Source organism: Ixodes scapularis, unplaced genomic scaffold, assembly GCF_016920785.2.
Source record: "Ixodes scapularis isolate PalLabHiFi unplaced genomic scaffold, ASM1692078v2 PGA_scaffold4__175_contigs__length_147842914, whole genome shotgun sequence".
Taxonomy (NCBI): Eukaryota; Metazoa; Arthropoda; class Arachnida; order Ixodida; family Ixodidae; genus Ixodes; species Ixodes scapularis.
In genome coordinates this window covers 39879005-39893845 of record NW_024609879.1, presented here as the reverse complement: position 1 = coordinate 39893845, position 14841 = coordinate 39879005, and the positions used below count along the sequence as shown (strand labels likewise).

Genomic DNA, 14841 nt, shown 5'->3' with positions numbered 1-14841 from the left:
TTTCCTTATTAGCTTTGTCCCTGACCTTCAGCTCTTCTATCAAGTAAAAAAAAAGTATATTTCAATGCGCAGAACATTTTAAGTGTCCGAAAGTTCATTTTTGGTTTCTCATAAAATGAAAACATCAAGCTGATAATTTTGTGACCAAGGCCAATAAAAGTACGTATTTTAAGCGGAGAAATACACAAATACATCCCGCAGTGTAAAACAAACAAATATTTTGTTGCTTTTTTCAGACCAGTTCTAAAATTAGTTTGTGGTATTTGTGACCCGTTCCAGAGGTAACCTCGAAATCACGATAGATCGCGTTCAAACTCCAGCGCTTTGTGACAAGCGATCACATCGCCTATACAAATTGCACTGAAACTAAGCAGAAATGAGCTTGGAATACTGCTTAGAAACGGGCAAGGTTATAGAGGTTTTATATTTTCATATCATATATCACGGACATACAGGTAACAAAAGATGTCCCTATATTATTCCAACGCACTATGTGTCCAAGCTTGGATCATTTTCAAAAAAAAAAAAAAAGTTAAAACATTTCGTTTTTACACAGCTTGATTTTACTTTTCGTTTTTTGTTTAAACAATGCAATATCGCGATGTACTTACGGCTAAAGCAATAATTTAGAAATTGGAAACAAAGAAAACGACCCCAACGGGACATTCTTTCAAATTCCACTACATTTATTCTTTTACTTGAAGCACGGTACCCGACCGTTCCGTGAGAAGAAGGGAAAACGCTAGAGGGAAGGAAGAGACGGAGAAAGGGGGGGAGGGAGGGAGGGGGGGAGGTCGAGAGCTTTGTAAGGAAGCCGCTAAGAGAAAGGTGGGCGAGGGGGGGGGGGGGGGTATAGGGGAATTACGGAATTACAGAATAAAAAAGGGGTTTCACAAGCTGCCCTCTTTGTCTTGCCGTGTTCGTCGACGCTTGATGTCCTCTGTTGGCCTCGCATGAGTATCTGCAATTCAAAAGGGAGAGCTCTACGGAACACAAATCGCAGTTCCTGGAGGTTCACTTCTAAGTATCTGAAAAAGGAGTATGCCGCTCGTTCCAACAACGAACAACAAAGCCGTTTATCCTATTTTCAAATACACACTTGAAACAAAAAAAAACGATATTGTCTTGTGCCTGCTCTTCTCAGCGTGCACCCAATCCTGCGCCCACCAACGAATGCTGCACTAACAATTGATTTTAGTTAGTGCCGCGGGCAGCCTGCACTAACAAATTGATTTTGGCCACCTCGCAGACACTGGCCACCAGGCAAATATTGGCACTAGAACCCCGGCCAAAGTCAGTCTCCAACACATCACCTGCCACAAGAACTCCACCTCGCATTCCATGCATTCACACGACATCCAACCGCCTCAAAGCACTTGTCTCCGAATTAGCCACAGAAGTTGGATTCATGTGCAAATCTAGGTTCTGCCACATGAGCATGACTGTGAACAGGGAGGAACCCCCACCTCCTAGCTGCACCAAAAAACATGCAGGCGAGTTCACCGCCTGTAAGACAAAGGTGTACGCGATTTCCCCGTCCTGCGGAGCAGACTATATCGGTCCTCGGAGCTGGACATTAAAGGCCGACCTGCGAAATATTTTTGAAACATGTCAAACGTTCTCCTCGCCACTCCTCCCATTTACTCCTCATTCACTTTTTAACTTGACCGTGATGGGCGCTGCCTTTTGTTGCTACATCTTGGGGTCGGATAAACCGTAAACTTATCCGTGATTCTACGGCCATGATAACCCCCCGGCCGAATTTAATGCAATCGGAGCCGGTCCTTGAACGAATGGCTCCAAGAGCATCAAATGGACGCGAAGAAGGCTGCTTCAGATTCCCAACACCCGATTTTATTCATCGGAAAAAATGCACTTGCTGCGCCCCTAATTTTTCCGCCACGACGACCCTGGATGGCCTCTCGGAGCGCATCGGGCAAGAAATAATCGAAGCCTTTCGGATCACGACAAGCTTGCGGAACATAAATACTCAATCCCTCTCGCTGTCACCGAAGGAGTAGGCCGTCTTGAAGACGACGATGGACGTCGAGCGATGACGAACACGGCGAGATAACAAGCTAAAGCTGAAGCCTCGGCGAGTTGGTATGACATAATTAAAAGGTTAAAACAGCGCAAAAAACGACGGACAGGGTAAAAAAGAACACGGACAGAGCGCTGACTCGCAACTAAATTTTTACTGGACCCAACGGTGCAATATATACGCACAAATGAGAACAAAAAGAAGAAAATCAGCCTAAAAACACCCAAAACAAAAGCACGAAAAACGAAGTATTACATCTAAAAAGACAAACAAAGGGCACGCTCTTCAACCAAGCTAATCAAGTGGCCAGAAAATGAATCTCCTTTGATAAGGCAACAGAAGGGCTGCTGACACCCCCCCCCCCCCCCCCCCATGACTCCCAATCTTTCTATATCTAGAGCCTCCGAAATTTCACGTATCAGCTGATCTCTGTGACGTTTAGCGAACTCGCACTGTTGTAACTGAGGCTGGCATCTGCAGTCACGGCAATGTATGCCGAGGTGACCGAAAACCGTCGAAGAGACGTTTTAAGCATGTTCCCTTAGCCCGTCATTGAGACAGCGACCTGTCTGTCCGACATAACGCCTGCCGCAAGACAGAGGGAGTGAATACACAACTCCCTGTCCCTGTCCTTCTTTACCCTGTCCGTCGTTTTTTGCGCTGTTTTAACCTTTTGAGATAACAAGGACACAAGCAGGGGCGGCTGCGTAGACCCTGTTCTTTCCGTAATCTCAAAATTTACGCCCGTTCCCCCTCTCCTTTCTTCTTTGAGGGTTCCTGCAATCCTCTCGATTCCCCCCCCCCCCCCCCTTCTTTCCCCAAACTCTTTTCATCTCCCTTCTTTCCACGGAGCGGTCGGACACCGTGCTTGAAGTCGAAAACAAATGTAGTGCAAATTGTAATATTGTCCCGTCTGTTTTGTCCCCCATATCTCTCTCCTTTCTAACTGTTCAAAATGCTACGAAGACCGCTCAGGTATTTCAACAACTATAACTGCTGCCGATTGTGATCTTTCTTTGAGATATAGTACTACAGAGTCACATTGCATAATTAAACATACATTAGGATTGATTTTGCGTGTGTAGTTATTTTTGCCCTCATATACCCCATTTGAATTTATAACGCCGCATCAGGTATACATGTTAATAAATGGATAAGGTATAGACCGGCGCGCTGTTTACAAACAAGCCCGCATTTGCCCACACCAGGTTTGTGCGCACTGCACGTGCGCACAAACCGAATTCACGTGACTTGAAGCGTCTGTGCATGCGCAGTGCCGCCCACAGTGCCACCGCAGCTGCGTGACGTCTGGGCCGCTTGTTGGTCTATAGAAATCTCTGCGCTTAATATTCATATTTTAATTTGTGTCTACATTTTTCGCAGGTTCTGCCAAGATCGGGGGAGTGTGCCAATATTGCCGTGTTGCCGAAACAGAAGACCAGCCTCATACATACATTATGGTCAGCACTCTTGCCCACGAATGGGGACACTCGTAAGTACACGCATAAAAAAAATCATGGGCCTCTATTACTTTCAGGCAGAGTGTCGAACCGATATTTTATAGGTTCGGTTCGGGTTCCTGGCTTTCGGTTAAGTTCCGGTTGACCTCCGCGGAAAAAAAAAACGCTTCAAACCCGTTCGAACCGGTTCGAACAGGTTTGCACCGCTAAATTAAGAATTTATTTTTCGCGATATTTCGGCAATAGGCACTTTTTCCGCAGTTAAAACGAGTAACTGTGTAGTTGTTTATTGTTCGTACAATCCACTTTTATTTTTAGGTACAAAAAATAAGAAATTGCGTTATTTATTTTGACGCAACAGTAAAATAAAATCTAGCATAACATACAGGACGTCGTGTTTATATGACTGAGCATCCCTTTGTTTACCTCAGTCGTATATATTTTGCCTTAATCGAAAGGTAGTCACGAAGTACGGTAGGTCACCTAAAATACCCATGATTAAAAGTATTAAAAGCTTAATCTTAGTTTGCTCTTCAACTAGGAAATTAATTGCAGCGCAGAAAATTATGAAATAGCTATCTCGCCGCCGTATATATCATGAAATATACTTTACAAAATACGTTTTTCAATATACAGGGAGCGTCCGTGAGGACCAACGCCTTGCGAAATTCGATTTCCAAACTTACATATCTGAATTTGGCGCGCGGACGTAGTTTCCCAGAAGTTTTATGTCCAATTTGTTTCTGTAGAGCTCAATTTTAAGGTAGTGAAATATTAAAAATAAAGCCAAATCGGAGACCGTGCATTTCCTGTGTCCTGTACCAGCCTGTTTGTCGTCTGCACACTGGCTTCTGAACTCACTCCCGGGTAGCTTGCTGAACGCAAAAACGCCGACACTCAATAGCAGAGGCTGGCGATGAGCAAGATAATCGCGATAATTAATACTTTTAACGAAATATATAAATAATGTCCACCTGGGAGCAAGCCCACAAGTCAGTGTAAAGACGATCAACACCCAGTACATGGCATAGGAAAATGTACGATCGCCGTTTTTGCCATCTTTTAATATTTTGCTTTAGCTCTAAAAAAAAATCAAACCTGCTCGCGGAACTACCTTCGCGTGTCCAATTTCAGGTATGCACGTTTCGAATTCGAATTTCGCAAAGCGTGCCAAATGTGTTAATCCATACGGCTGCACTTTGTATATGATGACGACGCTACTGAGATAAAAGCAGTTGAAATATTTATGACAAACGCATGTGTTTGCAGTCACTCTGGGTCAGTGACATACCTTTTATAGAAACGCTGACAATTAGAACGCTTGTTTTTGCTAACTAACAGCCTTCGCACTCAGCGCCGTGATGCAGGCGAAAACTCATGTCGAAAAAAGTGATCAAAATGGTTCACTATAACTTATACGCAGCTTCGCACTCAGGTCAAATTTGGCCTAAAATAGCGCGTACTCAAGTGAACAGTTTTCTTATACAGAATAAACTGGCAAAGCCCCGGTTTCGAGGTTTGTTCTTGAAAAGAAGCCGGTCAATTCCATTTGAAAATAAGCATGGCACTTGCTAATTGATATTTTATTTATTTATTACATACTGCAGGCCTTGATTAGGCCCTTGCAAATGTGGGTTACATATCAAAAGCATACAATTCATAAAAAAAGACACACTTCAATATTTCAACTATTCTTTTATATACCTAACAGTAAGAAGAATGGCAATGACTATCGGAATAAACGATCAACGTACCGATCCAAAACATGTAAATATATTTAAAGAAAACAAGGTACCATTCAAAATTCCAATTATCGTTTTACGTAACTAACGGTAAGGAGAATAGCAATGACTGAGAATATACAATCAACGCTCGAATACAAAAATGCGACAGAAAATATAGTGATCATTGAGTGCTCTACTAAAGTTAGGAAGATAAAAAGAAAATTATAGGGCAATGTGTTCAAATTAGACATAGTGCGGGGAAAAAAATGACAACCTGAAAATGTGAGTTCGAGCAAATTTAAGCTGAAGAGAAGAATCATGGGGGTTCCTAGAACAAAATAGTTTTTCATGCTCTACTCGACATGACAGCTCTGACAGTCTGCGTGCGTAATCTTCATAGTTCCGTCACGCCTCCCTGTGGACTTTGTTTTGTCCAGCCCATAGAGTTATTATAATGTACACATCGCGACACTGTTAGCGCGAACACGACATCGGCGCATTTTGGTATTTTACTTTTAAATAGTATTAGCGAGCACGAAATTTATCACTTAAATTATAGAACTAAATGAGCTCTTTCGGTAGCGATAATAACTTGGATGGCATCCCTTGGTTCTAAAGAGAAAAACTGGAAAAACCGGCGATCGCTTGTTCGCGCTAACAGTGTCGCGCTCTTTACGCTAGAGGTTCAACTGGCGCTAGTGTGCTGCTACAAACTGAAGCAGACAGCAACCAGTCCGAAATTCACTCCCAGTATTGCATCTCTATGGGAAAGAGCGAGTGCATTTTCTCTCTGCGCTCGATTATAAGAGCAAATATCACGAGTAATTGTTTGTACTAGGTAGCTTGAAAGATTTCTCAGTCACGCAGACGAAATAATTATCAGTTGCAGCGTTTTTGTTTGAAATTGGAGGCATCAAAAACGGTGCTATAAACGCTCCGTACGCGTATTTATGTGCACTGACGGACACTGTTAGCGCGAACACGGCGTCGACGCTTTCCAGCATGGGAGATAAACGCGCCAAACGAACGAAGGACGTCTGGAAAACCAAAAGAGACGGCAAGAACAACGCAGTAACACTGAATAAGTAACTCCTTGTGTATGCAGACGATCAAAATAAATTGAAAGCCACGTAATATAGTCAGATTTGCAATAAATAAGTACTGCTTTATTTTTTCTGCTCATGAATATGTGCGAAGATGCTTGTTCTCGGTTCAAATCATCACCCGCACGCTCCAAATCTTTGCAAATAGGGCACAGACAGAGAACAGGTTCCCGATTAAAACTGCGAGACATAGGAAATAATGAAAAGACACACCTTTCGTAGCCCTATTTTTTAACAGATCGTAAAGATGCACGACGGAGTCATTTTGATATAGTGACAAAACGGGCATATGAGCAATATATAAGCGTCACCAGAATGCTAGCGAACCTTGAACTCACTCTACATTCCTTTTGATTGTTTTTTGCTTTGAATCGTCGCTCGTTTCTGCATACCTGCCATAGAACAGAGGTTTGGGACTGAAATATAGCGAAGTTTAGCATCGTTCGTACGTAAAGGAAAAACGCTGTAACTAAAGCAATTGCACTTTCGCAATAACAATAAAGGTAGATACCATCCGGTACAACCAAAATAACAAAAGTTATTCGTGTTATTTTCCGGTGAAACGACAAAATTCACGCGGGTTTTCCTATAGGAATGGACAAGAGCAGCGCAAAAGTAAACTGGTTGCTGTCTGCTTCAATTTGCCTCCCGGAAGTCGCATAGACACTAGCGCCAGTTGAACCTTTAGCGTTTATTATAATAACTTTATGGTCCAGCTCTAAGACACAGAAAATTGGTGTCGTCACATTAGCGAGGCAATAACATATTTTTATTGAGTACAAAAAGAGCGTGTTGGTAACAGTAATTAAACATGAGAAAGGTACATAGAAAGAGAAGACGGACAACGAAGACTTTTTCGTTGTCGGTCCGCCCTTTCTATAAATCTTCCTCGTGCTTAATTAGATGTCTATATGTTTAAAAAGTTATATATGTGTGAGGAACACAGTTATTTAACGCTACTACAAATCACTTCGGGCCTATCGCGGATAAAAATGCGAAAAAAGATTTGCACAGCATCTTTCAGATAATTTGCGGGTATATTTACTTAGGATGTTCATCTTCAAGGTGATCGACCCTTCATTTATGTTGTATTACCCTCAGTCAGTAATTAAATATAGTTTTATTATTATCAATACATGTGACTCTACTAGGTTCATATAACTAAAACGAATGAATTGACGGGCTAGTTAGCTGCGTATTTTATCCCTTCTATGCGCATAGCGCATAGAAGGGGTAAATTATTTATTTGCAAGATAGCGCTCGTTTGCGTTTTACTTCTTCTCTGTCCCGCCTTTTATGTGGTACTATTTTACCGTGTCACATAACTGCTTGAGACCGATACGGGAGGAAGATACTTGAATAAACCAGCTGCTAAAAGCTGTGGGAACATGTTTTTTTTTTTTTTTTTTTTATTTCGCCATTCGGCAGTGTGAAACAAAAGGTCACTGCTCGTGCACGAAATGGGCAGAAAAAGAACGATAATAAATGGTAATCTTCAAGAGAATCTAATGCATGACGCCTTAACGCAAAAAGAAATTTGTAGAGATATAATGATATTCCTAATTGCACATAAACAACCTGAAGGACTAGACGAAGGTTCTTATATCACTAACTTAAATTACAATTGGCCAGCAGTTTGCATGAACTCGAAACTTCAGGAAAAAACGCCTCGGGGGGCTAATGTTACATTCGGTTTGACGTGCACTTGTTTTTGGGACTTACTTTACAACTTTGTGCTTTCAGTCATGCGCTCTAACATTTTGTTTGTCTGCTATCTTTCATCGCGAGACTGCTATCTACCGTATACTGCACACATTTACAATTCGGATATCTACTTTTGCTAGTGTTGCGAACATCGGATTTCAGGATGAAACTAAACTGTTTAAAGGGGCACTGACACCCCAAAGGTCGTATTTTTTTATTGTCTAAAACAATGCAAGTTTCAGTCATAGACACGCAAAAAAATCGCGAAAAAAAATTTCCTCGCGCGCGCGCGCGACTTTTTATTTTTGGCGTTTGATTCTCCCGCCTCTCGCCGCCTCCTCGCATCTTTTGATTCGTGACATCAGAATCATAAAATTTAGAAGCTTTGTAGGCGACATCTCTATAACATTTAATAATGGCAATCTTAAAACATGTTTTTTAACGCAACTGCAAACGACTACGGCCCTTCTTTTTGAAATACCAAAAATCGGGAGTTTGTTGTGGCGCCGTCTCCTGGATTTGTATCCTCCCACGGAAAACAGGCGACACCGCTCAAAGCCGGTTCGCCGGCGCCCCGGCGCTCGCTTTTTTCCTCCTCGCTTTGGGTCGCCATGGCAACAGCAGGGAGTCGTGAAAGAAAGTGGACTCTCAGGACTCCGCAATATTTGACGTCAACGCACCGGCGCGGATAGCGCGGGAACTTCGAATTCGGCCATTTGGAAATTGTTTTTTTACTTCACAAATACTGAATTCCCAAATTTCGAATTTTGAGGGCAATGTCCCGGCATCGTTTTCAATCGTTTCGGATAATAAAAAAAAATATGATTTTGATGTGTCAGTGCCCCTTTAACATGGTGTGCAAGTGACGTCATCGCACTATACTGGTGGCATAGAGTTATTACAATAAACGCTAGAGGTTCAGGTGGCGCTTGTGTGCTGTTCCATTTTGAAGCAAACAGTAAGCAGTCTAACTTTGACTTCCAGTAATGCATTCCTATGGGAAAACGCTAATGGGTTTTCTCTTCGCGCTAGATTATAAGAGCAAATGTTGCTTAATGTTCCCAATGTTTAATGAGGGGGAAACGCGGTCTACGAAAACTCCCTATTAATGGGGAGTTTTCGTAGACCGCGTTTTCCCCTCCGCTACGTCGTCTGCAATGAAGAAGCCTCTACAGCTCCTGCGCGCCCAAGGTCTTGACTGTAGAGTTCTGGGTATCGCAGTGGGTTGCGGAGAGCGTTGCGGGACGGCGAAAGTCATCTACGAAAACTCCCTAATAAGGAGGTGAGGACGAGGTTGACATTGGTTTAACGTTCTGTGGCTTTAGAACACAGAGAAGGCAGAAGGAAAGCAAAACAGAGAATGGGATGAGCTCCTTTTGTGTTCGCTTTATTTTTTGGGCGTTCATAGCTCCTTAAGACAAAATGAACCGCGTCGCTACTAACATATACGAAGCGTTCGAGCCGGCACGAGCGTATATCGGAACAGCTTCACAACTCCCACTACCGCGAGGTCCCCTGGGATTCTCCGGAAGGCTCGATTGCGATTTGTTCTAGGTCAGAAAGTTAAAACAAGTAAAGCAAAATGCACGCTCCAGAAGGTACAGTTTGAGTGCAAGCCATTTATTTGAAAGACACAAATTATTCTTACTTGGTGCAGCGTCGTGAGGAACGGCGCGACCATCTGGCACCGCGAAAACTCGCTTTTTGGTTAGAGTATCGTTTGCAAAGATAGTGGTTTCCGGGGCCACGTTTTCTTGTGTGCCAAAGTAGCCGAGTCACGTGACCCCCCCCCCCCCGAGGTCACGTGACCCCCAAGGTCACGTGACTCCCCAAGTCATGCGACCCCCGAGAGGTCACGTGACCCTCCCCTGAGGTCACGCGACCCCCCCCCCCCCGAGGTCACGTGACAGGCAAAGTCACGTGACTCTCCAACTCACGTGACCCCCGAGGTCACGTGACCCCCTCGAGGTCGCGTGACCCCTCCCCCAAGGTCACGTGACTCCCCTAGTCACGTGACTCCCCAAGGTCACGTGACACCCCGAGGTCACGTGACCAACCCGAGGTCACGTGACCCCCCCCTCAGTAGGCTTCCCTACTCCTCCTCAAGAGCTGCGCTCCAATTCGGCGTTACACAGATTTGTAAACGGCTTTCATTTTTTTTTATGTTGTTGATTTGTGGGTGATGGTAAAATCGTTTAAATGGGAGTTTATTATGCATTAGAAGAAGCCGTTTAGCACGCTTACTCGTTCGCTCCTTCGGATGACGTACCGGCTCTTCCACATCCGAGCTAAAATGCAACGCTGCCGCTTTAAATGTCTAGCGATCACCCCTGCCGTGACAAGGTGGTATAGTTTGAGCTGAAATTTTGAAGTTGCCATATACTACAGCAAATTTCTAACCGTCCTTGCGTCCCCTTGTTACATTCGGGCTTTGTCCAGCACTACCAGAAATCGCGGGTGTAGTGGTTCCGCCCCTTGTCAAAAACATAATATCGCAACAGTGCATTTCGACGTTCAGTCCACCGGCGTTGAACCGACGATACCAACATTTGCGAGCGGCTTGAGAGCTGTATGATATCAATCACTAAATATATAATGTACGTATCAACGACTACAGAAAACACTGATATGTTTTGCTGCAAGGTCAACAAAAAATGATAATTTTCCTGTAGTCTTTCACTTGTATAATACTTATTTTAAACGGTTGTATCACTTGACTATAAAGTCGCTCGTGAATATTGGTACCGTCGGATCGACTGTCAGTAAACTTAACGTCGAACAGCTCTGAGTGAGGCCGCTTTTCTCGTGAGGCGCCTCGCTCATTTTAGGAGCATATTGGGCTCCTCGCGAAGTCATTAGCTGCCAGTCTTAAGCTCTGAATATTGGTCGTAATATAATGAGGTGCCTAAGAGCTCCTCGAAGATTATGAGTCCCCGCTCCCGCAGCGGCCGCGTTCGGGAGTGGTCCCGCATGGCATGGTCGCTACCGTCTGAACGCCTCTTCCCCTTCTTTTGGAACGGTGAGTCATGCTTTTGGCCAGGCATAGCGCCCCCTGCAATTAGCTATGTTGTATCCTTTTGACGTGCTTTGTGTGCTTTAGTTTAGCGCAGATGGGAGGCAAAGTGTGGCCCACTGACCGCACGCAAGTCTGCTCATTCGCGGTGTTCGAGAAACGCCTCGTCCCATCGTTGAACAATGGCGATGGTTCGAATCACGGCTCCGATGGCTTGGCTTCTCGCACTGCGTGTGTGTCCCCCAATTTCAATCCTAGGTTAGTTACGATGGCCATCGGGCTCGTGTTTGAAAATGAGCAGCGTGTTTGACCGTCTTCGGTGGCGACATCTGATCAGCTCGAACCAACAGGCGATGCTGACCTCCGCCTAATTGAAATGAAACATCAACTTGTGGGCAATCCCCCTTGTGATGGTTATGCGAATTGACTGTTAGACTCATATGTCAAGGATGGCCGGCCAAAAGAAAGGGACGACAACGTCTTCCAAAGCATGATACCTCGCAGCGTACTGGCTTCTCGGTTGTAAGCTAGCCAGTGTCAACGTTTGCCTGAACTCGTCAGAGCCCCTAGTGGAGAACATGCCGAGCTATCCACTTTGTTGACCAACAAGTTTCAAGCTTAGTTTTCTGGCAAATGCCTTTCCGATAAAACTCGTCCGAGTTCCACCGTCGATAATTTCTCAGATATAGGCACTGCTCTGGTTAGTAACAGCCTAGCTTCCGATTGTGTTGTAGAACACTGGAAGCTCGGTGCGGCGCTGCGTTACCAATTGTAAGAATGTTGCCAGTCTCTTCCTGAACTTGTTAAACCTGTGATGGTGTTTATCAAAGACAAATGCACCCGGGTAAAGAACGTCATCCACTGCACCCAGGAGACCTCGCTTGGCTGCGATAGTCGTTTCATTTATATTCTCGAATGGTGCATCTGAGGCCTCTCCCATCTTGCACCAGACTTTTGTTCCTCATATAGTGCGATCACAGAAGTAAGGACGAGGAAATCGAATGGTGATATTGCCTCTTGCTAAAGAATCATGGGTTGTTTGTTACGCTGGCTTGCATCCCACCCTTTGAAGGTGTATCAATGGCTTTCTTTGAGTTTTGAGCCATTATCGTCCGGTTCACTGGTCTTCACTCAAGAGGTGCTTATCATTCCCTTCTTCCGGTCTCCACTCATATAAAACACAAGCGTTTTGCGACCTCCCCACCTTCATTTGTTGACGATGCTAAGCCGGTGTCCAAGTTGCGTCATCGTCAATTGTGCCATCACATTTTCGCCCAAACTCGTACGTTGTGTGCATAGCTCTGGAGTCAATGGTACCCCATCACGGTGCCGGATCTAAAACTTGTTGGGGGTATGTCTAGCCTATAGCACCTATAGGAACGTCTTACTCAGAATACCCATGGAACGTTAGACGTGAATGTTGGTTATAACGCGATAATGAATATTCCATAGTCCCGGCTTTTCTTTGTCATTGATAAGCCTTAGATTCGTTCTGGGTATTATCGCTTGCTATTTGGTTCAGGATTGTAATGGAAATTGCAGAGAGTGCTGCTGTTGCTTGCAGTCCCGCAATGGCCGTGGCGGCTGGTTCATTCAGTAGTTAATTAGCATAAGTATGAAAACTTTTATTCTTCACAGAACCTGGCATTGCGATGCACTGGGACGCCGAATCGCACACAGGAAGGGTGCCCCCTCACCTCGATACTGCAGTAGTTTTAGCTTGGGGAGCTTCATTTTCTAAATATGAGATGCTTTATCACTGTTGCCGTCGGCTCTTGCATAGCTTGTGGTCGTTGTCGCCCGGTGAAGAATGATATTTCTGCGCGGCTCACCAAGTGCTTAGCGCACTCTGTCATCCCAGTCTGCAATGGCCGCGCAGTCTAGAAAATCAGTATTGCTGATTGATCAGTCGCCTACCCAAAAACCCAATTTAACTTTTTCGCTATTGAGATTATAAAACAAGAAATATAACTTGAAATGTTATTAGCAACCTGAATTCCGGTTTGAAAACCTGTAACGCAGATAGGATTCAATAAGATTTTTTATTCCATAATCCAGATAGCAAAAAGTTACATTGAAATTTGGAGGTGACCTTTAAAGGAAATTCATGTAACTGGTGGAAAATATAGAGCTGTCGTGTTCCCCGTTGATTATAATAGTGTTCTGACTTTCGAACATTCCGCTTTCTCAACATTCAAGTTGTTCTTTGGTTGATTTCTCAAATCCAAAATCTCCGGTTCTGGCACTAAATTGTGGCGTGTCTGAAGCACTATTTCGCTACAGCGTCTACTTTGTACGTGACGGTGAAGACGTTGAAAGGGCGTGCAATAGGCTTCAGAGATAAACGTTTAGCACGCTAACTTGTACGATCTTTCATGCGTTTTCAACCGCCTTCACCATCTACTGCTATGCTAAACTGTCATACAGCCACTTTAAATATGAACTGTGAACTCTGAGGTGTTATCCTGTTAAATACTTAAAACCCCTTATGTGAGAAAAAATGAATACGACAAAATCAAAACAATATATACATATAATACAGTGTTTGATGCTCGAAGTGCAGTATTTCCTTCCGAGTCTCTACAATATTAGTATAAGGGGTGAGTGGACAACCGTTTTAAAAACTCTCGTTGCTATAACGAGCCTCAGCAAAACCCCTAAAGATGAGTGCACTCACCCGTCTGCCTGTATGACCAAAGCGCTGATTAAACGTCTTTGCCTAATGGGGAATATCAGATGTTTTCAGGCGCCGATAAATGGTATATATACCACGGTCCTTCAAGGTCGACACGGGCCTCTTCTCTAAAGAGTATTCCTGAACAAGGCTAGCACGACTATACTTACTTGCGGAGGACGTGAACGTAATTATTAAACATTCGGCATCCCTACTGACGTATTTCAGGCATCTCCGGCAGCTTCAGCTACCACTTAGGGCAATGTCTTTGTAACTATGTAAGAGAGGTGCATATTTACAGTTCTGGTTAAAGAAAAATTAAACTAGCTGCAGTTCGGGAAGATTATAAGCACATTATCGGGAAACACACGCTATCACGGTCAAGGGTCTACGAATTGTGTCAACAGTTCAGCGAAGGACGATAACCGATAACAAATGAAAAGCGTAGGCACTTCCTTCCGAGTGAAAAGTAAAGCAACCAAAACAATGGCAGCGTTACCTTGAGGTACTTAAAACTACTTTGAAACACTGACATAGTTTCGTGATTGTCAGATCGTTCCTATCCTCTGTAGAGTTAAAAGTGCAGAAAACCTCTAACGATCATTGGAACCATATAATATATTGGCTCCCTAGACGTTAGCCATTCAAACCCTTCTAAATATAATGCAGCGTAACTAAAATTATTTTGTATAGCAAAAAAAGAAGAAAAATAAAGCACTTCAATGCCGAACATTTGGTCACTGCCGAATTGCAGCGCTAACGTTAGGGACCAGAGGGAATTCCTTCAGAAGTAAACGTTATGTTGTTTAACATTAAATAATTATTTTTTGCAATTGAATTGCAAAAATACAGCCCCTTTTCGGTAGCTGCCGCCATTTATCTTGATGTATTCTTGGACTTCGTATTCTACCACTTCCCCAATTAAACTTGCCGATTTATTATTTATATTTTGAACCCGATAACGGTCATTTTTAATTGTTGGTATCAAGACACCACCGTTAGCGCTCACTCGCGAAATGATAGTGTTAAAAAATACAAGCTTAATTTTTCCGACTAAAAAATATTTTAGGCGGAACAATTTGAACAAGATTTCCCCTTGTCACCACTCATGTCCTTAGGATG

The 14841-nt window shown here is 43.7% G+C and overlaps 1 protein-coding gene across 1 annotated transcript in view; it reads left to right on the top strand.

Annotated features, from left to right (window-relative positions):
* LOC115330592 (venom metalloproteinase antarease-like TtrivMP_A) overlaps positions 1 to 14841 on the top strand; it is a 186136-nt gene that overhangs the window by 111122 nt on the left and 60173 nt on the right. Inside the window, exon 10 of the mRNA XM_040214695.1 lies at positions 3425 to 3533. Within this exon, the coding sequence (XP_040070629.1) occupies positions 3425 to 3533 (109 nt within the window). The remainder of the gene's footprint in view (positions 1 to 3424; positions 3534 to 14841) is intronic.